Here is a 21,943-nt window from a genome sequence, read left to right as displayed (position 1 = left end):
TAACAGGAAGCAGTATTGATAATGTAGCAAATAATCAATAATTCTCTTCAAACTTTAAAATTTTAGTCATGTGGACTCAAAACACTTCAACTCTAATATTTCAAACAGTTTCATTTCAGATTCCGCAACGCGCTGCTATGTTATTTTTCTTTGCTCATTTGAAACGCTTCTTTAGAAGTGTAAAAAGGACCAAACAAACATTCAAAGAAAATACACAGCGGTCACAAGACAGTTAGATGAGTAATCAAAATGCAGAGAGGATCAATTCAATAATTTTAACAGAAAAAGTGAAGGGCACTTGGAGAGCTCATACCTCAGCCAGGGTCAACTCAGCAAATTCCAGCGTAATTCAAATGCTATTTTATTTATTCATTTTAAATTGATCTCCCTGAAAATTCAATGGATTCTTTCTTGGCTTGCACTACACCCCTCCACCAGATCTGGTGAAAAGTGGCCTTGTACTTTTTGCATAATCCTGCTAAAAGACAATATTATCTCCTTGGCTGAGGTGATAATCATATTAAAGGCTGGTCTAGAATAAGAATAATTGATTTTTCTGCATTTTCTGTCATTTCATAAACGATCCGTTCAAAAAATAATAATTTGCACGTGGATCCAGAAACCTTGTGATACCATAAACATCTCTGGGAGGAGTGGAAGAATATATCTTTGTATTTTGAATGAACTAATAACTTAACCTGTACTTTGTTCTTGCTTAGACTGTAGTATCAGTATGCTGAGTACCAGCTAAGACTCTATAGCATAAGTGACCTTGGGGACTTGGATTTGGACTCATACCGGATCTCTGCGGATTTGGGCGACAACGTCTAGTGACTCATCTTCAACCCCGGTGTCGCCGGTAAAATATTCTTTCCACTGTGTGGTCTTTTCGCCAACTTCCCGGCTCTGCTGCTGCTGGACCTTAATCCTGTTCCTGTCGGCAGAGGGCAGGCACACTTGCATCCAAGGTTAAGCTTGTGAATGTGGGTACACTTAATTCTGCCCCACTCTGAACCTGAATTAAATGAATATCCACCTTCATGAAGATAGATTACAGTCTCACCTATGTGCCTCCTCTCTTACGCTGATGTATTTCCCCCTCTCCTCTCTCATTAATGTCCAGGGGATTTTAAAAGCCCTCCAGCCCATGTAGGCGGTGCTGAGAGAATTACTTTTTACTGCTTGGAGTTAAGAGGCATTAACAAACTGGATTTACACTTGAACCCTGCTTGAAGAGCCCCTGCTGAGGGTCCCCAAGCAGCAAAAATATGTGTCCTTGTCGCGCTAAAAGTCATCATGCAAGGCTGCTAAGCGAGTGAGATTCTCACTGAGGAGGCCGCAGTTGGGGGGGGGGGTGTAAACATGTTCATACATGTTCACTGAGCAGAATTAAGAAGTTGAGGCCTCAGCTGCAAGGATCCTAGTGTGCTAACCGTAATGACCACTAGATGGTGATGGAATTCTGATAATCTTACACAGTAGCAGCGTGACTTCTGCTGAAGTGTGCATCTATAAAATACAGCAGGGAAATGTAAAGTACAGATGAGTGCAGTAAGAAGTTAATGACAGCAGAGCACTGGCCGAGAACAGAGGTGTGCAGAGAAGTAGGAGGGAAGTGGGACTGAATGAGCAGGACCCCAATGTGAGAGGGTCCTCAAAAATCCTGTGATAAAAGTTTCTTTCAGAAAATGCTTGCGTGTAGAGCCCAGAATTTTGTGCTACACTTGTGTGTGTGTGTGTGTGTGTGTGTGTGTGTGGGGGGGGGCAAGGGTGCTTGAGTGAGTAAGAGCGGCTCTAAAGTTTCTTATAATGTTGCTGTTGCATTTCAACACACACAAGTTGTCAGCCTGTGTGCCAAAGTAATAATGTCAAGGGTTGTGGTAGGTATGTTGCTCACTTTGGCACATGTAGCACAACCGCAGAACAAGCAGAGATTTCAGGTTAATGGAGGAGGTAAGAGGTGGGCTGGAGGAGCTCACCACACAATTATATTTAGACTTCCTGTACCATCACTGTGAAACCCACCAACACACTCCAGGAGTGAGAGGAGAACAGGACTCAAACTTGAAGAGAGCGGTGATTCCCATCTCCATAACCACTTCAAACAGGCTAAGCAGTGCGAGCTTTTTTTTTCTGTTGGTTTTTTTCTTTTCTTTCTTTTTTTTTTTTTTGAGAAATGCAGCTGCTTCAAGGCGATGTGTGAATAAAGTGTGTATCAGTGGAAATTATTGGTCACACTTTGCCTGTGTGGTTTATCACAAATGAACCCGTCACTTGAAAAGCTTCTGGTGGTGTTGCCCTTTGCTGCTCTCTGTCTGGATGTGACACATCCTCTTGAGTCATTTGTCAGCCTGAGCCAGGCAACTCTTCGGGTGCTACTTGACCCTCCAACCTGGTCACCTCCAGATGGCACCTCAGGGTTGCTGAGTCATTCATGATGAGGGGGACGGGTCTTTGTTTGCTTGCCAAATATGACAGGTAAGCAATTTTCTGTTACCTATTTAAATAAGCTGAACCACCTGTGCAAGAAGGAGCAGGAGAGTGGTGGGGGTTCTTCAGCCCACCTCTCTTCTATTTCTCAACGGACACCCTTGCTGGCCTATCGCGTCTTAGCCGGACCCCCTTTCGTCCTCCCCCCGTTGTGCCCTGCCCACCCCGGAGGTCTCCTCTCCAGCGATGCCAGAACCAATCCGCGGCTGGGTGTAAGTAGGGCAAGCCGCTTCCTGGTTCTCAGAAGGAGGAGCTGGGAGTTGGAGTGGGCCAGCGGAGGCAGACGGGGGTGGGGGGGGTCAATGCAGCCCAGAGAGCCGGCGGTCTGCCGAGAGAGGAGGCGGCTGAGTGGGAACACGCAGAAAAAGGAACGACAGCGGACGAGTCAGCCCTCCCCCGGGTGTCAAGCTGAGGACGGCGGTGACCTACGGTGGAGACGAGGGGATTAAAAAAAATTAGAGAAATAAAAGAAGCAAGCAGGGTGGGACGGAATAATCCAGGAAGTGTGGAGACCGATCAGGTGGGAGGCGACGAGTCAGGACAGGTGACACACCGGCCCTCAGGTAACTGCGCCGCTCACTTTGACAGAAAACTGTAACACACCTGCGAGTTAATTCAAGTGACATGTCTGTGTACCATGACAGCGCCGGCCGGCAAACTCTCCCTCCTCCCTCCTCTCCGGTTCTGATCGGGGTCACGGGAGGACTATCCACGTCACGGGTGCTCACTAACTCCCCGTCCCTATTTATTCACCCTTTCGATTCAGTTAAAATAAAAAAAGGAGCACTAAATAAAAGTGTGTTTTACCGACTCAGGTGCTGCGCGCGCGGCCAGGTGAGAGAGACAGCGGGGTCGGCGGGTACGTTTGTGGAGACTCGGTTGCTAATTATAGCCGAGAACACAGGCTGATATCCAAAACCTAACCTGCTCTCACGCACATCACCTGCCTCATGAGCACGCACGGCACTGGATCTATCGGATTTAGCCTCTTGCACCTGAATGATCTCCCTGCAGTGGTCGGTTAATCATCATTAGCAGCACCACCTTCGCGCCCGTGGCGCACCCAGTGTGTTACTTTAATCTTGTATAGGTGTGCATGCTGTAATGTTGAGGGTTCCGCCGACATAATGGGTGGGGAGGGTTGCCAGAGCAGTGGGATTTTGTATGTGTGTGTGTGTGTGTGTGATTACAGAAGCTGACTGGCCCCTCTGACAGACCGGCCTAACAAGCTCAACTGGCTTGGGTTTGGTTTCCCTGTCTTGGGCACAGCTTGTTTGGTTAAATCTGTATGCAGGTAGTTAATGCCTTCCTTTTATAGACTCAGGTGTTGTTAAAAGTTCGTTTTATTTTTTGGTGGGGGGGGGGGGGGGGGGTTGGCTGTTGACCCACCCATGGAGCTCAGAGGGCTCGAGTGGGAGGCTGACACATCGTCTCCGGCCTCTGTTTGTGGCCAGAAACATTTCAAGAAGAGAAACCCTGAGTCTCATGTTTTCTCTCCATCTTGCTGTTTTGTTCCCTCTATACCAGTGCCAGGGTTACATACCGCCATCATGTGAGTGGGACTTTTTCACATGCACTCCCATGCTGGGATAGCTCCCTACACATGGAAGAACCATCAGGGTTGTGAAATAAAATCTTAATGCCTGCTCTGTTTGCTTTAACTTTGTCTGCAGCGTAATTGGACATCTGTGCTTCATCCTTCATTCCGGCTGTCCTGACACGACCTCCATTCTGCTCTGTCTCTTGTAGCTCGTATCTCCCTTTGACACTTCATCATTGGATGTTTAGTCTGAATCTGCGCTTATACACATTAACAGCGTTGCCTAAATGGTCTTCATATTTCTTATTGAGCTGTGGCGATCATAAAAGAGCACACACGATCTGTCACTTTAACAAGGGCATGTGTGAGCTTTCCCAACCTTGCTGGCTGTTACGGACGGATTTTCAAAAAAGTAGGAAGTGGTTGGTCTCTACTGGTATCTGTTTTGTTTTTTTGTCTTATTCTTTGACTAGAACACCCGACACCACACACACACACACACACACACACACACACACACGATTCCCAAAATTATGTCTGATGCATCACATGATTGCTTGAATGTGTGCAAACAAGTTCAATCAAATAAAAGCAACATGCCTTAATAAAGTTGCGTAGAAACGATTTAGTTGAAAGTCACTTCTCTTGTCTCAAAGATTGCATGTATTTAATGCTTGAAATAAAGTCTGAGGTTCACACAAGCGGAGTCTATTTAAACTGTTTGGTCTCCAACATGCACAGTGATTTTTGAAGCTTTAAAACTGGTGGTTGCTTACAAGTTGCTAACAGACTACAGAGGTTTTTGCACACATTAAAAGTCTTCATGCTGAAATCAGAGGAATGGGAGAGTTAGTTCTGGTCATGCTGAAGTGTAGTTTGTTCATAGCCCAATCTTAGCTTTGGATTCTAACTACTGAAATTACACTACAATAATCACAAAAGCAGTGTTCATTTATGAGGATTATTTGAATGTCTCATAAACTTTTGGTGCCACAGAGCCGATTTTCAGCAACGGTACAAAATCTAATGTTAAAATCCCTTTATCTTTTATTGAGAGAACTGCTAACTTCTGGGTTGGAATACAGAAATCCGTCATCCCTGTGGTACTCAATTGGCAGCAGTAGTTCCCTTGATAAACTTATAGCCCCATTACAAAAGAAAGAAATAAGATTTTTTTTGTTGCCTTTTCCCCCTCAGGTCTATGACCTCAGTTGACCTCTGAGCAAACAACCAAAGAGGACGAGAGGGAGACACAAAGCAGGCACCCATCGTCTCCTGGGTTTATGGACTGGAGGTAGGAGTCTTACTGAACATCGAGATCAAAGTCATCATCAGAGACTCTATATTTATTAAAGCTGTCAACCAGCAGAAACACTAAATGTATGTTCCTCCGTACACGTATAATGACATTTGCAAAGACACTCCTCTTTATTTGACGCTGATTTTTTCCCCCCCACTGTGTTTAAACACAGCTGGCTCTGCTCTCTATCCACTTTATCAAAAATGATCTTAATCTAAAATTTCAAATGTGCTTAAAAAAACAGTTTACACAAGGTGTCACCTGAAAAAGAAATCTTGTGTTTTACACTCGAAGGTGTGATCAAAAGCGCCCTGTCATCGTTTCATAATGCAGCACTCCTACGTGTGAGCAATTCTACAAGTGAAAAGTGGGGAAAGTAGGTGTCTGAAAGAATGAGAAAAACAAGCCTGTCTTTCTGTCTTAGGCCAACTGCTGAGTAAGGTCGCTGTCATTGTCAGTTCCAGAATGTAACAGAAATTCTTGGAAACAGTTTCTGAAGAAGAAGGTAGTTACCCCTCTCTTCTCTGTAGATGCGTCGCACACACCTGGGACCCACAGAAGACACTGGCTGACTGCTAGTTAGCTTAGCACAATGAGTGGAAGTAGATGGGAATTACTAGCATGCCTCAAGTCATTAAATACACTTTTCCCCAAAATTGTCTTTTCCTGCAATAAGCATAACCTTCATTGTGAAATAATTTGATATTGTAATTTAAGGATTAGGTACATTTGGAACTTGTGATTTTACGCAGCACCTCACAGACCCCGTTAATGTAGCTTTGGTGATTGCTGCTAATAAGCATGGGAGCCCTTGTAAGAGAGGATGGGGATCATTTCCTCTTGGTTTGTTCCTTTAATTCTGACAAGTGAGGTTCAGATGCTGTTCAGGGTTCAAGCATGCACTTTAATACCAGACTGTAACAATAAGTGGCAGTTGAAAAAAAATAGTGCTGCATTTCATTTTTAAAAAATTTGATTTGTCGCCCCCCAAAAAACAAAACAAAAAAAAACGGATACGTGAAAGCCATTTATTACATTTAACACCGCAGCCAAAATGCTGAACTCGGACCTTCACGATGAGGAGAAGTGAATCTTATGATATTTTAGATAACAAGATAATGTTGAATATAAGTGACCAGTAATCATATGACCAACTATACCTATGTTAAAGAGAGAAGCCTATACAAAGGAACATCTGTGTGCATACAAATCCTCAGATGTATTTGATTATGTTCTTTGTGGTCATGTGCGTGAGATCAAGTTTTATGACACAGGATCAGTTTTGCCTTTCTCGCTGCCTGTAGGGCGAGTGGGACCCCAATCCATCGTTTCAATGGCCTGTGTCCATAATCTCCTTCTGTTCTTAGCAAAGGCATGTGATCCCCTCCGAGTAGTGAACATTTTCCATCAATCGTATTTGTGGTATATGCAGTTTACTGCACAACGGCCCCCTGTCATCTGGGTTAGATCCTCCATGAAGAGCACTGCTTTCTGCCCCCTAGTTGTGTGCTTGTCTCTTTGATGACATTTGATAACAGAAACCGTCTATACTGGAAACACATTGTTGTTACAGGCATATTCAACACTCATGGTTGTAAAGGGTGGGAGGGGCTTCAACTGAGAGGGAGGAGCTACTTCTGATCATTCTTGTCCTCGGAAAACTTCAGAGATGTATAAAGTGGTCAAGCACATAAATATTTTATAGCCAACCTAGAAGTTAACTCCTCTGTGGTTCGTGGGCTGCAGACTCTCTACAATTGCAGTCAGCTTGACGATTCAAGAATTGAGGCAAAATTTTTGTATTTTTTTTTTAAATGAACTATTGATTTATTTGTCACTTTGTTCATGATCACATAACAACATGTAACAGCGTAGCGGTGGTTTAAACAGCACAGCACAGCAGCGGAGAAATTTCATCTTTAGCATCAGATAAACATCAAGCTTAAAAAGCTGCAGTTCAAATATCGCTCTATCGAATGTTACTGAAGGTGTGTCAAAATTTGCAAAACTTTAGTGTTAACTGTTGTCATGACACAGACACACAGTCTTGAACCCTGTAACTCAACTTTACTTTCTAAAACACATGAAGCTGCAAAATTTAGAATCACAAATGACTGAATAATTGACTGTGGTGTGTCACCGTCTTGTTCATCCTTCGTAATGCAAATTTAAATTAAAAGTCAGCCGAAGAATCTCAGGCTCAAAAAAAATCCAACTTCACCTCCTGGTTTTAGAACTTAAAACTAGATCAGCAACTGGGTTAATGAGAGTATTTGATATCTACTCCCTCGAAATTGATTTGAATTGAGGAAACGCTCATTGGTGAACATCAGTAACTCCCATAAACATGTTAGATTGTAGTATTATGCTAACTGATAATATGCTAATTTTCATTCCTAATCCCAGGACAGTTCAAAGAAATAAACCCGTACACAAACTGCTCTGAAGAACACTTGGATTCTCAATTTTTTTGTATTCATTTTGGGGATTTGTTTGGTCAATTTTTTAATGTACAAAATATTTCTCTGCTACATAATAAGATATTAGAACATAACTATCAGTACATAAATAATGCAGCCTGGCCCGTCATCCTTTCAATCAAATATCAACGATACATAGAATTTTTAGTGAATGATGCAACTGATAACCTGTGATATTTCACCCCACCCGAGTTGAGCTAGAGGCGTGTGTGAGTGTGTGTGTGTGTGTGTGTGTGTGTGTGTGTGTGTGTGTGTGTGTGTGTGTGTGGTGTGCGTGCGCACTTGTGGTGGTCAAGTTGGTGCAACAAATCATGTGATTTTGCTGAAGTATGGCTGGTGACTACCATGTGTCTGTGAATTGGTGGATAGGAGGAAGTGACATTGAGTGGTCTGTCAGGCGAGATACACACACACACACACACACACACACACACACACACTCTCTAAATTGCATTCTCACAAAAATTCATACATGCACACAGTTATGGGAAATGCTATAATTGGGGCATGTGAGCCCATATAAATTCCCCCATTTCATACATGGGCTTTTCAGTTTCACGTGAGGCAACCGAGTGGGAGGAAAGTGGGGGACACAGAGAAAACGGAGGCGGAATAAGTCAAGGTTTCCCCCTCTTCTCCTGACATTAGAACCTCCTTTTTCTGGAATTTCTGTTCTTCCCAAAACCAAAACAAATGAGGAATTACACATCTGCAGCCGGACCAGTGAGCCATCAAAGGGGAAGATATTAAGGTTTGGTTTTTTTCACCCTGCGTTTACCTTTCTACTTATTCATCCTTGCTCTTGAGCTCTGCTCATTTTGGCTACACATGGCGGTTGTTTCTCCACATTTAGGCAGTAATTGCGTGGGGGAGGGGGGTGACTACATGGTGGCTTAAACTCAGCCTGCTACATTTTACAGTTGAGTCTTGCCCCCACTCGATCTGTGTCAATAGAGGAAGTTCTGTATCTGCCATTTCCTCTTTTCAGTCACGAGTTGCTGTAGCATTTGACAGCCCTCCCTCGCACTCGACCACCAGCCTAGCAGCCCACACTAACCCGACATTAAGAAATCATCAGGTGACCATCACACTAATTCTTGTAAAGCGTCAGAAGGGGAGAGAAAAAAGGAAAAAAAAGGAGGCTTGAGAAACTGATGGAGTGGTCGTGATTCAGCTCTGCTTGGAACAGTGCAATTGTTTCTGTACTCACTGAGCGGGCGGTTATCAAAAACCGTGAAACACTTTAGTGAAAGTGAGAATAAACACCCAAACATGAGGGAGTCACTGCTTCTGAAACTGACCCCTTTTGAAGGGTAACTCCAGCAGCAAATGAAAGCTTTTATTCCAAGAGGCTGCATGTCCTCCTCCTTTTGGTCGAGTCTGTTTGTTTGTTTGTTTTTTGGGATATTTAAAAAAGGCACAGAGATATTTGTATTTCATATGATGTCACTTTTCAACCGTCCTGTAAACAACAGAAACCTTCCATTGTTCCGGTAATGAAGGCTGACGTGACATCACCGCAGCTGTGGAGTCATGCTCTAAGTTCCTCCCTGAAGTTCATCTGAATTTCTGATATAATTCAGGAATTGCATTTACAGTAACAATGATCAGCTCCTGCCCTTCCTTCATGGCTGCTACATTGTATTCAACAGGATGATGACACATCTTTCACTCATGTTCTCCAACTGTCTTTTTCTTCCACCGCTAGCTCGTAAAATGCTGGCTTTCTGTCTTTCAAACTTTACTTTCTGTGTTCCTTCCAATTATCTCTCCATCTTCACAAGTGGTCAACCATCTTTACTCAGCTCAGGAAATGGAAACTGATCAGGATCAGTTTGTTTTGTGACATTCGTGTGTGTACACTACATTTGCAACATCGTCTTCTAAACTTAGTCAGTTCATTTGTGTAGAGAGCAGCGTTTGTTGAGACCCTCCCAGTGATGTGGCAACTCCTCAGCGACATGCATACACGGCCCCGTGTCCATGACGAGCTTTTATCAACACGTGTTTCTGTCCACACGGAAGTGCAGGGGAGAAAAAATGCAAAAAATCTGTTGTTTTCTCTTTCTCATCATCGTACTGTTTAATTTGGGGATGTTTCTCATTTAATTGGATTTTGTGGCAATTACAAGGGTTTGTTATCACAATTCAGAACTGGTGCACACACAGTAACATGTGGTACAGTTTTTCCTCTGGTTAGATGTGTTGCCATGGAGAATTTTGCATTCGTTATCAACATTGCTGAGAGCATCGCCTAGGTCAAGTATTAGAAGTGTAACTACACACGAGCTTTCGCCTCACCGTAGCACCGGGCTGCTGACTTGATAATGGATTTGAGCATGTTGCAGGGATGGCATCACACGCTCTCTGCCAATCTAAAAATACTCTCATTTCCATGTGCTCTCATGTAGTGAAATTTGGCATCGATTGACTGAATCTGTCCCGAGAAGTTTTCATTTCTTTCAATCTACGCCACCGTCATTCAAATATTGACACCGATGTATGTTTGTGAGCCTAAGGGTGTTTCAAACATCTCTTACATCCCCTTTTTTAAACTTTTGCTATTTCTTCTTATTCTTGCTTCTCATCAAAATATAAAGTAATCGGAAGATTTTAAAAAAAAAATAGCAATAAGCTATTTTTGAAATATTCCCAAAAGTTTAAATTAAAGCACCAGTCAATTATAAAGTCATATTTTATGTTTTTAAAGTAACAAGCAAGTTCCCTAATACATGAGTAAATAATGTCTTGCATCTCTTGCAAACAAAATAAATTGATTTAAATAATTCCACGTGAAAACTGGCTCATGAACAAGATAAAGTTGGTGACATGTTCAAAACGTTGGTTCAGATACATTTCAAATGAAATACTCGGCCCTAAACATAAGCCGACATTTCTTTCACTCCATCCCCACTTCCCCGTACCTCAATCTCCAAATCCATTTTTACCTCAAATCCCTGAATGCAGGGCAAAATAAATTCATACAAATAGTGATTTCAAAAGTCTACAAGTGGCCCCAAAAAGCATCTACGTACAGGTACTGTAGTTATACACGTTTCACACGCGGTAACCCCCCCCCCCCAACATGCACGCGTGGAGTTTATCATACGAGACACTGGTGGAGGTGCTTCTCCGTGACGTTTCTAGAGTTACTGTAGTACACAGTTACATTGTTTTATCCAACATCCATGGATAAGATGGGGCAACCTAGAAAATGCAACCACTGATGTGGCTAATATTTTCTTGTGTGTTTGTTTTTTGAATGTGTGACCTCAATGCTGGGATCAGGTGGGTCTCGGAGGGTGCTTTTGGGTGGGAGCAACGGGAAAAAAATTGAAGTACACATTTGTTGTTCACGCGAATAAACTGGGGGGGGGGGGGGAATCAGTTGTCTCTCAGAGGAAATGCGCGATACAAGGTATGATTACTTTACGCACCAGCTCTGTACACACACACACACACACACACCACACACACACACACACACACACACACACACACACACACACTTGTTGAGTGCTTTGGGGGCAGAAAATGCTGACCAGATAAGATGCTAACGGAGGAGAGAGAGAGAGAGAGAGAGCCAAGTGTGAAACTACCCTGTCAGCATGCAGTCTCTCTCTCTGACATCTGTGTGTTCTCCATCTGAGGGTGAAACTCCCTTTTGGTGATGCTAATGATAGAGGTGACTGCTACCACATCTCTTCCTTAGACATCTGCATACACAACCCACACACACACACACACATACGCACGCTCACACCTGCACGGCTAGTTCCTGTATTTGTCTCTTGCTCGATCGCTCTGTTTATCATGTCACAGCTCCTCTCCCTTCTCTTTCTGTCCCCCCCTTCCTCTCCCCTTGTAACTCAACCCTCTCGACTCTTGTTTCATGTCTCCTCACTAACACAGATTGTTCGAAGCCTGGACTAGATTTTCTTGTCTTAACCTTGCCTCCACTCTGCTTTATCTTTCAAAGTATCTCAACACCCACTCCCCATTCACTCATGTGTTCTCCTCCCCCATACCCTTCGTTTTCTTGTGTGATTTCTAAGAATATGTGTGTTTTTAGAAAAGTTGCCTCCCTCGTGTTCCTTTTGTCATCTCATCTAAGTCAAATCTCTGTAATCTCAGACCGTTTTCCTCTTTCCACCTTCTTTTCCTGCTTCTGCGCTTTCCTCCTTCAATTCTGACAAATTTCTGTCTGTCTGTAAGACATTTTTTCACATTACTGAATTTAAAGAATATGTGGTATAAACGTTTACCAGTGTATATATTGAATTTTGACAGAATATGGTTCAATGTTTGTGTGTTTATTGGAAGGTTACGTTCAACAAATATTGTTATAGTTCAGTATTTGTATGTCTTGTTGGATTCTAATTCAAAATCTTTCTCTGCATTAAAATATAAAAAAAAATTGGATAATAGCAAGAAAATTGACATGTTTAAGAGGAAGGTTGATATTTAGAGGTGTTTTCTTTGAAATTTTATAACTAATTTAAAGTAACACTTCACCCAAAAATTTCCTTTTTATATAACTAATTCCTCACTCGAAGACATTTTGAATTTTAGCATTTGCGCATGATGTCTTGGTGAAATTGCTAGCCACATACTTTACATGACGCTGCAAAGACAAACATCAATAAAACTATTAAAAAAAAAAAATCCATGCATCGCCCTCTAAAACAAAGTCCAACCCAATAATTCACAAACGTTTAAATTGTTGAGTTGAAAACAACAACAACAACAAATCATTCTCACTCAACACCCTCAAGGATTTTCTGCACGTGTGTGACCATTTTCGTGACCCATAAGGTCTTTGTGCTGAACTCTAATTGTAGGCTGCAATTATTTACTGTTAATTTATGATCTTATCCATTAACTCATGGCTCATGAAAGTTGATCCTTTTCATCTTTTTGAGATGCGATGTCTGGGATACAATCTGGGATCTACAAAAATACGTTTTCATATCTGCCCACGTCAGCCACCATGTGCCTCAATACTCGTATAGCAATAAAATCCGTGGACGCATTGATCTGAGTCGGGTAATGTATGGATATAATCAACATTTAGTACCAGATATTTGGGGCTGTCAATTCTGCATTTTCCTCTAAACTACAGGAGAATATCTCTGCTGAGGCATCTTGCAGGGAAGTGTTTTTGGAGACTAAAGACCTCAGCTCAACCCAATGGGGGAAAAAAGGAAATTTCACTTTGTTAAATGGATTTGCCTCTAGATTTGATTGGTTCTTCCTTCTTGGCCCATCGGTGTCATTGTTTCAACCCAACCCTGCTGGCAAAGGGCACCAATCAAATAACCTCAGTAGAATAATACATTATTTTGTAGTTATGTCCGTGTAAAATTGAAATATCTCAAAATCTAGTGTGTCTATCTATCTATCTATTTGTCTGTCTGTCTGTCTGTCTGTCTATCTATCTCTATCTATCTATGTATATGTATGTGTGTATAAGTATATAAATATTTACATATATGTATATATATGTGTATATATTTATGTATATATATGTATATATATGTGTATATATATATGTGTGTGTGTGTATATATTTGTATATATATATTTGTATATATATATATATATATATGTGTGTGTATATGTGTGTGTGTGTGTCCATTTGATAAAGAGCAGAAATGAGCTGATATTATAGGACTGAGTGTATTTTGTAATCTTTGTCCTGTTTGTGTGTGTGTGTGTGTGTGTGTGTGTGTGTGTGTGTGTGTGTGTGTGTGTGTGTGTGTGTGTGTGTGTGAACAGACATATCGCAGATTCACTTGGGGGTTCAGGTCTGGCATGCGAACGGGCTGCTGTTGTAGCTCACTGTGGAGTGTTGTGGTGTGGGAGGGCGAGGGGATAAGGGCCTCTGCTCTGCCAGCCAAATGAATAATGTAATGTGTTCTTGGAACTAAGACCACAGTGTGCGCATGCGTACACACACACAAAACACACACACACACACACACACACACACCATAATGCCCCAGTTACATTAAGGACAGGAGGGCTTGGTTGCTGGGGCTCTCTTGGATCGGGCAAACTTCTGCTGAGCTCCGTCATCTCAACTTCTTGTTTCCTCCTTCACTGCAGCAGTCGTGGCACGATGATGGTCTCCCCTCTCAAATTCAAATGCTAATTCAAATTCTCCCTGAGTGAGTGTGTTGTGATATCCTTAGTGTGATGCAAATATTCAGAGCAGAGGGACCTCGTGTTATATCACCGAGCAGAGGCATGATGTGTAATTAGAAGATATATTCATGTATGTATATTTTGCACATACAGTAATTAGTCAACTATTAACATTCTGCAATCCAGATTGTCTCATGAGAGTTGCATGAAGACAGATTTGTCTCGGGATACATGCATATTCTCATCTCTTTGCCACTGTTTCCTCCTCACCTACTCTTCCACACAGAAGGTGTCCCACCACCACCCTCCACTCTCTACCCCAAAGAAGAGTAATGAGTGTCTTCCTTTACCGTTAAAGTCAGTCAGTCAGAGAAGAAAAGTGGTGAGAGGAAGACAAGTGTGTGGAGGAGAAACGGTATGAGCTTGAATCTTACTTTCCGTCTCTTTGGCTGCTGTACTGGTGTTTTTTTTTTCTTCTTTTGCTTCAATGCTTTTTTAGCACCATGAGTTGTTGGATTGTAGTTTGCACAAACTTTTCAAGGATAGTTGTAGGTGTGTTTGCGCCTCGAGCAAAGAGTATAGTATGAGCAACTATTTCTTATTTTTGAGCATCTTCCTAGAATTTTTTTAGCTGTCATTTAAAGCTGAAAACCCGTTGAAACTTTGGCCGTTCACTTTTAATTTTGACTGCAAAGTTCCAAACTGTCAAGAATGATCAATACTTCTGTTATTCCAACATTGTGAAAACGTGCTGTGACACCATATGTGTGCTTGCTCACTTGAACCAACACACACACACACACACACACACACACACGTATGAGCACTTTGGAAAACATCTGACATCAGAATTCATAAAAGCATTTCTCCTTCTCCCTCTCAGCCACAGTTTTCTGTGAGTAGTATAAAGTCATATTTTCCCCCTTTGCACTGGAGCCTGATATAATTGAGGTGGACTAGGAAAACTTACAGACATTAACGGAAAATAAGAGCCGTAAAAATAACATTTCTAGTTCCAGTAATTTCGCATGCACAGAAGGAGTGAAGTGGTATTTCATGATATAGGCGATGGACACCATAAGCTTCAGAAGAATGACTCGTCTTTCATCCAGTCCCGCACAAATTTGTCTCTTTTAACGTGGTAGTTTACATTTTCTCTTCAGTAAAAATGAAGCTTCCGTAGACGGTCAAGAGTGAGGAAGCGAGCGCGCATAATGAAAGTAAGGGATGAGGAGGCGAGTCAAATCACTCAGTCGTTGGAGGGATCTCAATGTCTGCAGTGTTCAAGTTTACCCGTGAATAGATGGGCAGATTTAAAGCTAAAGTTCCTTTCATGACGTATTCATGTGGTTTGTATATTTTGGCAAGAATATGAAAGAGATTAAATGGCACTCCGTAAGGCAAACAGTGGTTATTTGACTTTGAACCTTAATTAACTTGAGCAAACGTTATAAATAACAGTTGTATCAAGGAGCGCGAACTCTTCTTTTCTTTTTGGGTGCACCGTAAGTGCAGTATCTGCTTGTGGGCTGTAAGGTTCAGCAACTTATGCAGATGTGTCCTTTAGAAGAGACAAAAAAAAAAAATCAGGTGACAAAGCATATGCACAGTGTTTGTATGTGTTATTATGTGTCAGTGTAAAGTGATGCAGAAAATTGATTGGAATCTGGTTGATTGGAAATTGCAACTTCTGTATAATCTAGCCATTTTCCGACCGTGTTCCAAAATAACACGCTCGAACCGTCAACCCACCCATGATGCTTCCTTTTCTCCTCTTTGCCCGGAAATTCTTCATACGTTCTTGTTTGCGTTTCCTAAAACCCCCTTTGTGTCTCGCTTTTCTGCATTTTTTTTTTTGTTTACTGAGAGATGACAATTATTAGAAACCACAGAATTATTTAAACAGCATGGATGTTGATACTTAATCTGCTATCAGGTTTACTTACAGTGGGACAAACTGTACAAGGTCAAGGGATGCGTTTGGACTTTGTCCTACAGAGATTTAAGGTTGGTTGGTTGACTGTTTATAAAGTCACAAGATTATTTATCTGTTTGTGATGCAACTGCGTGGTTTATACACCAATAGCTTCTAAAATATCAGTGACAGTGAAAAATGCCTCATCTTCTTCAATAAACTGTTAAATAATATGGCTTTTGTGAACGACATGAAAAAAAATAATGTGTGTGTGTGTGTGTGTGTGTAAGGAGACAAAGAAAACAGACCTTTTGACTTCCTCCCTCTTCTATGTCTCAAACCGCCAACCAAATCTTCACTACTGAGCTGAAAACATAGTTCACATAAAAATGCTTAAAAGTAAGAGTTAGTAGACGCATTTAAAGGCTTCAAATGAAGACATGTGTCTGTGTGGTATGATACAATATCGTTCAAGTCTCATTTAGCACCTACCTGAATGTTTGTTCCTTGGTGTAATATGACTCATAATGTTAATATGATTATTGTTCTTACATGGTTGTTTAACTTTATTATTTGAAAGCAGTTGAATATCGGTATTTCTCGTGTGTTTTGGTTGTACGAGCTGGTTTCCTTCCTGCCAAACCAGTTAAACTAATGTGTGTGTGAGTGTGTGGTCTGGAGCCTTAAGGTTATTTAATCTGCATCCATCGTGCTGTAATGACTAGATATTCTACAACCCATCAACCTGTTGGCCTCCTTCTGAACAGGGAGAGGTCAACAGGGAGATTGTGTTTATCGGAAAGCGTTCGGAAAATGGGCCGTTGGGTTTTGGAGAGAGGGGGCACGTAGGCGGCTAGGGCGGGGGGGGAGGGGTATCTCTGAATCTATCTCCGTCACCCTCTTTTGATAGAACAGGAAGGTAAGTGAGTGTGGGAGTGAAAGAATGTACGAAAGAGGTAGACATCCCCAAGGATAACGCTTGACAGTGTGATCAGATCTTTTAAGTTACACATCTAAAGGAAGGAAGAAGTAGGGGGGGCAGTGCAGGGGGAGATTTGTAAAGAGCAAAAAAGATGGATGCCACGAGACACACGCTACCTCGACTTCTGCTCTCTATGCCCATGAGGATGGGGAAGGTAGGATCACTTTTACGACCGTCCTGGGAGTTTGCAATTGTTTGAGAGTTTGGAAGCATGAAGAAGTTTGTTAAGTTCTTAAAATATTTCTTTAATTGGCTTTACTTTTACTTTTACTTTTTTCTACTGTGTGGGTGGAGCTCCTTTCTGTGTCTTAAATAGACAGGGGTTACGATCATCACACAACAGGTTAAATCTAACAATGGAGGGTGGGGGCAACCACAGATTGGCACGCAATGTGTGTACTGTATATGTGTGTGCATGCTGGTGTGTGTGTGTTTAATAGGGAGTGTTTTGGAGCAGGTTAGTCAGGTGGATGTGCCGTCGTTGTGCAGAGCCCTCTGGGCACTGTGGGAACACTGTTATTGGATGGCCAGGGGGCTGCCAGTTGCTATGGGAGGGAGATGAAGGGCAGGGAGGGGGAATCTGGAGGTTGAGTTGTTTGTGGAAAATCTGGTCTGCTCAGGTGTGTGAGCAATATTGTTGAGCAGGTATAGTGTGGACAGGGTGAGGTGAGAGAGCTTAGGGAGTGGAAGAAGGGAGTTCTTATTACCGGTCGACCTTGTTACGTCTCATAAAAGGGGAGGAAATTTATTGTCCTTATTTGACTTGACTCATTTTCTCAAGTTGCCATTTTCTATGAAACAAAATCTAATTACTGATTGTACCATCAAAGTTGCTTGTCAGAATTCTTAGTGAGTTGCATTCATTCCCACCCTCACAGAGGTTCTTCTGTTTCTTTCCTTCCTCATTCTTACACTCCCCCTTCAGCCACTTTTGCCTGTCACTTCCTCCATTGATTGTGTTTTGCCATGGTGCCTAAGGTCAGGCCTGGGGGTGACTAGCAATATGTGGATTGTGATTAAATGGTACCTTGAGTCAACTGTGCCAACCGGATGATGTCAGTCTGACAGATTTGAATGTCAGTGCCGATGACGACCCCCTAGATCGTCAGAATGACTTAGATGACCTACTGAGAAGTCTCTGTGCTGAGGGGTGCCTGAGGGTCTCCAGTCTGAGGTGACTGACAGATGATTCCTTTTGACAAGCTTTGATGCTCTTTGACATCACCTGGGAGTCAAATCGAACAAAGAGCACAGTGCGATCAAAAGTCAGAGATAAAAGTGGGAACCTCTGAGATCAAAGTCTGATTATTTATGGATATTTTTGTGGCAACTCAAAACTATTGGCATGGCCCCTGGAATTCCAAAAACACGCCATAAACCAACACCGGGTTGTCACTCTGTCTTCTATCTAGAAATAGACAACATGTGTAGACCATAGGACCCTATGATGTCATCAGGGGGCTGTCGCAGAACACAACCGTTTGAACTTCACTAAATTCAACAATCCGTTTCCTTGAATTCCGAAGGACCATATTTTGACAGAGTGTATCTCAGCACACTCGGTGTCATCATTAAAACATTTCAACCTTGTTGATGCGTTTTTACAAAGACAACCACAAGCCTTCTGATCTTGCAACAACCAGACATCAAAACGTTACGGAATCAAACTGGGCACCGTGGCCTTCAACACATTCGAACTCGTCTTTCTTTCTCCTCCGTTAGTCCCTCTCTTTCTTATCCAGGTATTTTAATCAAACGGCTAATGCTATCAGGGGAATTAACCTACTGCCCTGTGGTTACAACACCAACATTGCATAATCCCATGTCCTCTCTGCACCGTCATCATCGATCATTTATTTATGTTCTGCATTGATAATTATTTATCCTTTATTTTTCTATCTAAACTCACCTGCTGGCTCTCTCATCTCCTTTGCATTTCTCCTCTGATGCAGCAACCTCCCATCCCATTGGACAAAATCTCCACATCCACATTTAGTAATCTGGAGAGAAAGTACTAGGGGGTTGGGGGAGAGTTGTTGCTAAGCCTGATTTAAAATGTCTCTCACGTGAAACAGAATGCTTCGTCTAAGTCACGCTATTTACTTTTGGGATGTTTAAGTGACGATGTAAAAGCTCACCTCTCTTTTTAGCATCTGCAAAGATCTTCATGTCTTTTTAAAGCTCTAGATTATGACTTCATTGAGGTACCAAATTTTGAACTCTTGAATCGCTGATCTTCCTCTCATTTCATGCAGGTGGCAATGTCTCCATGCGAGGACGGTCTGATTGGGATCCCTTTCCCGGAGCACAGTAACGAGCTCTTGTCCCACCTAAATGACCAGAGGAGGAAAGGGCTACTGTGTGACCTCACTCTGACCTCCCGTGGTGCACGATACCTGACACACCGCTCCGTCATGGCCGCCGTTAGTCTCTACTTCCGCCGGCTGTTTGGGACAGAAGAAGGTGGTGGTGAGGGTGGAGGAACTTTTAGCGTGTGCCAGCTGGATTGTGTGGCACCTGACGCCCTGAATGCCCTGCTGGAGTTCGCCTACACTGCCACACTGACCATCCCCAGCTCTGCAATGAGAGATGTACTGCGAGGGGCTCAGCTTCTGGGCATCCAGTGTGTGGCGGACGCATGTAGAGACATCCTGGGTGAGACGGCAGAGGCAGAAGGGGAGACGGCAGAAGAGCACAGAGCCCACAACGTAGCTACTGATCGGAGGGCAGAGGGACAGGCTGGAGTGGAGACAGGATCGCGAAGAAAAACTGTCAGAAAGAAGGTGAAAAAAATTGGGTTGTCTCACCTCAACTCCATGGTTTCGAACCCAGCACCCGCTTCTCCAGTCTCATACCCTTCACCTGCGTCTGACAGTATCCACTCTCTGCCATCTACCCAGCCTCCCAGCCCTAAACAGGAGGAGCTCAGTCTCAAACTGAGGCAGAACGGGGATCCAAGAGTGATCAGAGAGCCAGGGAGGGGGGCCACACTTAATGGAGGCCACCTACATTGGTTGCAGGAACCTCCACTTATAGCCCAGCCACCTCCGTTTCCCTCTTTGAAGAACAAGATGTCAGAGGAAGATGAGATGGAAGGCTTTGGCGAGGATGGCATGCTGATGGAAAGCACCCCCATACCTACCTCTGTCGCCGAGCAACAAGCATCTGCATCAGCAGTGGGTGGTGGTGGGAGGAAGAGGAAGTCTCAAACACCTCAGCAGTGTCCTGTCTGTCAGAAGATCATCCACGGAGCAGGAAAACTGCCTCGACACATGAGGACACACACAGGAGAGAAGCCTTTTCAGTGCTCCGCCTGCGGAGTTCGCTTCACACGGTATAGAAACTTCTTAAATAGCAACAGAATGCTTTTTATTGCCACATCCTGCTTTAAACCTTTAAACGCATTTTGCTCCTATTGCTCTCTCAGTACTTTTCTCCTATTGTTTTTAATTAGGAATGATAAGTTGAAGATCCACATGAGGAAACACACAGGCGAGCGCCCCTACCCCTGCCCCCACTGCTCCGCCCGCTTTCTCCACTCGTATGACCTCAAGAACCACTTGTCCCTCCATAGCGGGGCGCGGCCCTTCGAGTGCCTGCTCTGCCACAAGGCCTTTGCCAGAGAGGACCACCTCCAGCGTCACCGCAAGGGACACAGCTGCCTAGAGCTTCGCACTCGTCGGCCCAGACGCGGGCCTGAGTTTGGGGATGAAGGGAGAGTGGAAGGTGGTGGGAGCAAGCAGTCCAGCCCTCCGGAGCCTCTGTCCTTACAAGCCCACTCTTCAATGTTCCGCTCACCTGCAATGCTAGATGGTGGCAGCGGGTCAGAGACCAGTCATCAGCTGATCTTTCATGGAGATGCAGAGAGGGAGCGGTCTTTGGCCTTTCAGGCTTTGGCTCGACTCAGCCCCCTCCGGCTGGCCAACTACCCTGGAATCTTTCTCAGGGGTCTAGAGCTACAAGGGGGCAGAGAGACAGATGGAGAGGATCCAGAGGGAACCCACCTGCCAGCTGCACAGCGTGACAGATGGGCAGAAGAGAAGGAAGCAAAGGAGGAGGAATAGTCAGAAGTGTGTGTGTGTGTGTGTGTGTGTGTGTGTGTGTGTGTGTGTGTGTGTGCGCGCGCGTGTGTGTGTGTGGTAAAGCGTCCATCGTAAAAACAAAATTAAAAAAACTTCACTCAGGTGGCTGGACTAAATGACCTGCTTCTCCTATATAGAGAGCGCTTACAAAAAAAAACTATCAAAAGAAAAAATAAAGAAAAACGGGTTTCTGAGATATTTTAAATGTTTGTCCTCTGGCTCTTGGCATTTGATTTGATTTTTTTTTTAAATTTCTCGTTTGCTGTTGATTTCATGTATATTAGGTTGGCGCTGTCTCTTTCAGTTTTCTTTTTCTAGCCAGACCAGCATGTTTTGAGTTTGTGTGTCTCTGGGAATTTAGCCACCAGTGCAAACTAATATCCAGAGCGTCAAAATGGAATGAAGATGTATATTTTAGTTATTCTACTGATTCAGGTGCAATTTGTGTTACCTTGATCACGAGAGTGCACTGTCCTCTGGTGGTTGTCAGTGGAACTGCAGTCTAATTAATGAAACCGGTTCTTCGCACCAAGCGCAATGCTTGTGTGTCTTTTCTTGTGAGAGACAGAATCATTGATTTGATTTGGTGCTTACACCGAAGAATTTAGTTAAATTATTATTTTGAGAGGAGGAAAGTGAATTGTCGCCAATATTGAGTTTAAAAAAGCTCCTTCCCAACTCTTTTGGTAACCATAAAAGAGGACTGCCTGTTTTAGAGCTGTTGAGCTCCAACTTAAATTAAAGTCCAGGCCTTTGAGTTCTTGTTGCCCCCCCCCCTTGTTGGTTTTGAAGTTGAGAAAAATTATGCTCCCCCTGTTTTCTGTATTTATTTATTTATTGTTATTTATTATGGCTTTTCTGCTGAGACTCCTTGCGGGATCAAATCCAGGGTCGGACAAAAATCACGCTTTACCTGACAAGAAGCTGCATGGCGCCAAAGATTGTGGCTCTCCATATTCATCAACATGTTTTACTTTACCGTTGTCTTTTTCGATGACTCTTCCACA

At 43.1% G+C, this 21,943-nt stretch overlaps 1 protein-coding gene across 3 annotated transcripts; it reads left to right on the top strand.

Annotated features, from left to right (window-relative positions):
* The first annotated feature begins 2,029 nt into the window (after window positions 1–2,029).
* Window positions 2,030–20,998, top strand: zbtb7b (zinc finger and BTB domain containing 7B). 3 transcript variants are annotated; one of them, XM_086218348.1, is made up of 5 exons: window positions 2,030–3,053; window positions 5,228–5,324; window positions 14,244–14,372; window positions 19,110–20,188; window positions 20,309–20,998. In XM_086218348.1, the coding sequence occupies exons 4-5, from the start codon at window positions 19,116–19,118 to the stop codon at window positions 20,916–20,918; spliced, it is 1,683 nt and encodes a 560-aa protein (XP_086074474.1). In that variant the 5' UTR covers window positions 2,030–3,053; window positions 5,228–5,324; window positions 14,244–14,372; window positions 19,110–19,115; the 3' UTR covers window positions 20,919–20,998. The 3 variants fall into 3 exon arrangements, with proteins under 3 accessions (XP_086074474.1, XP_086074475.1, XP_086074473.1); XM_086218347.1 differs by lacking the exon at window positions 14,244–14,372 and having other exon boundaries at window positions 2,034–3,053; XM_086218349.1 differs by lacking the exons at window positions 5,228–5,324; window positions 14,244–14,372.
* Window positions 20,999–21,943: the final 945 nt, after the last annotated feature.

The sequence above is a fragment of the Aulostomus chinensis genome, chromosome 11, assembly GCF_037954235.1.
Source record: "Aulostomus chinensis isolate RoL2024-O1b breed Wild chromosome 11, RoL_Achi_v1.0, whole genome shotgun sequence".
NCBI classification, from domain to species: domain Eukaryota; kingdom Metazoa; phylum Chordata; class Actinopteri; order Syngnathiformes; family Aulostomidae; genus Aulostomus; species Aulostomus chinensis.
The sequence above is the reverse complement of the archived record's forward strand: the minus strand, read 5'-3'. Positions and strand labels throughout refer to the sequence as shown.

Excerpts from the sequence above, each read along its gene's own strand:
- zbtb7b (XM_086218349.1), top strand. The coding sequence starts at position 19,116 with ATGTCTCCATGCGAGGACGGTCTGATTGGGATCCCTTTCCCGGAGCAC. Across the intron at positions 20,189-20,308 it reads TGCGGAGTTCGCTTCACACG|GAATGATAAGTTGAAGATCC; the intron begins GTATAGAAACTT and ends GTTTTTAATTAG.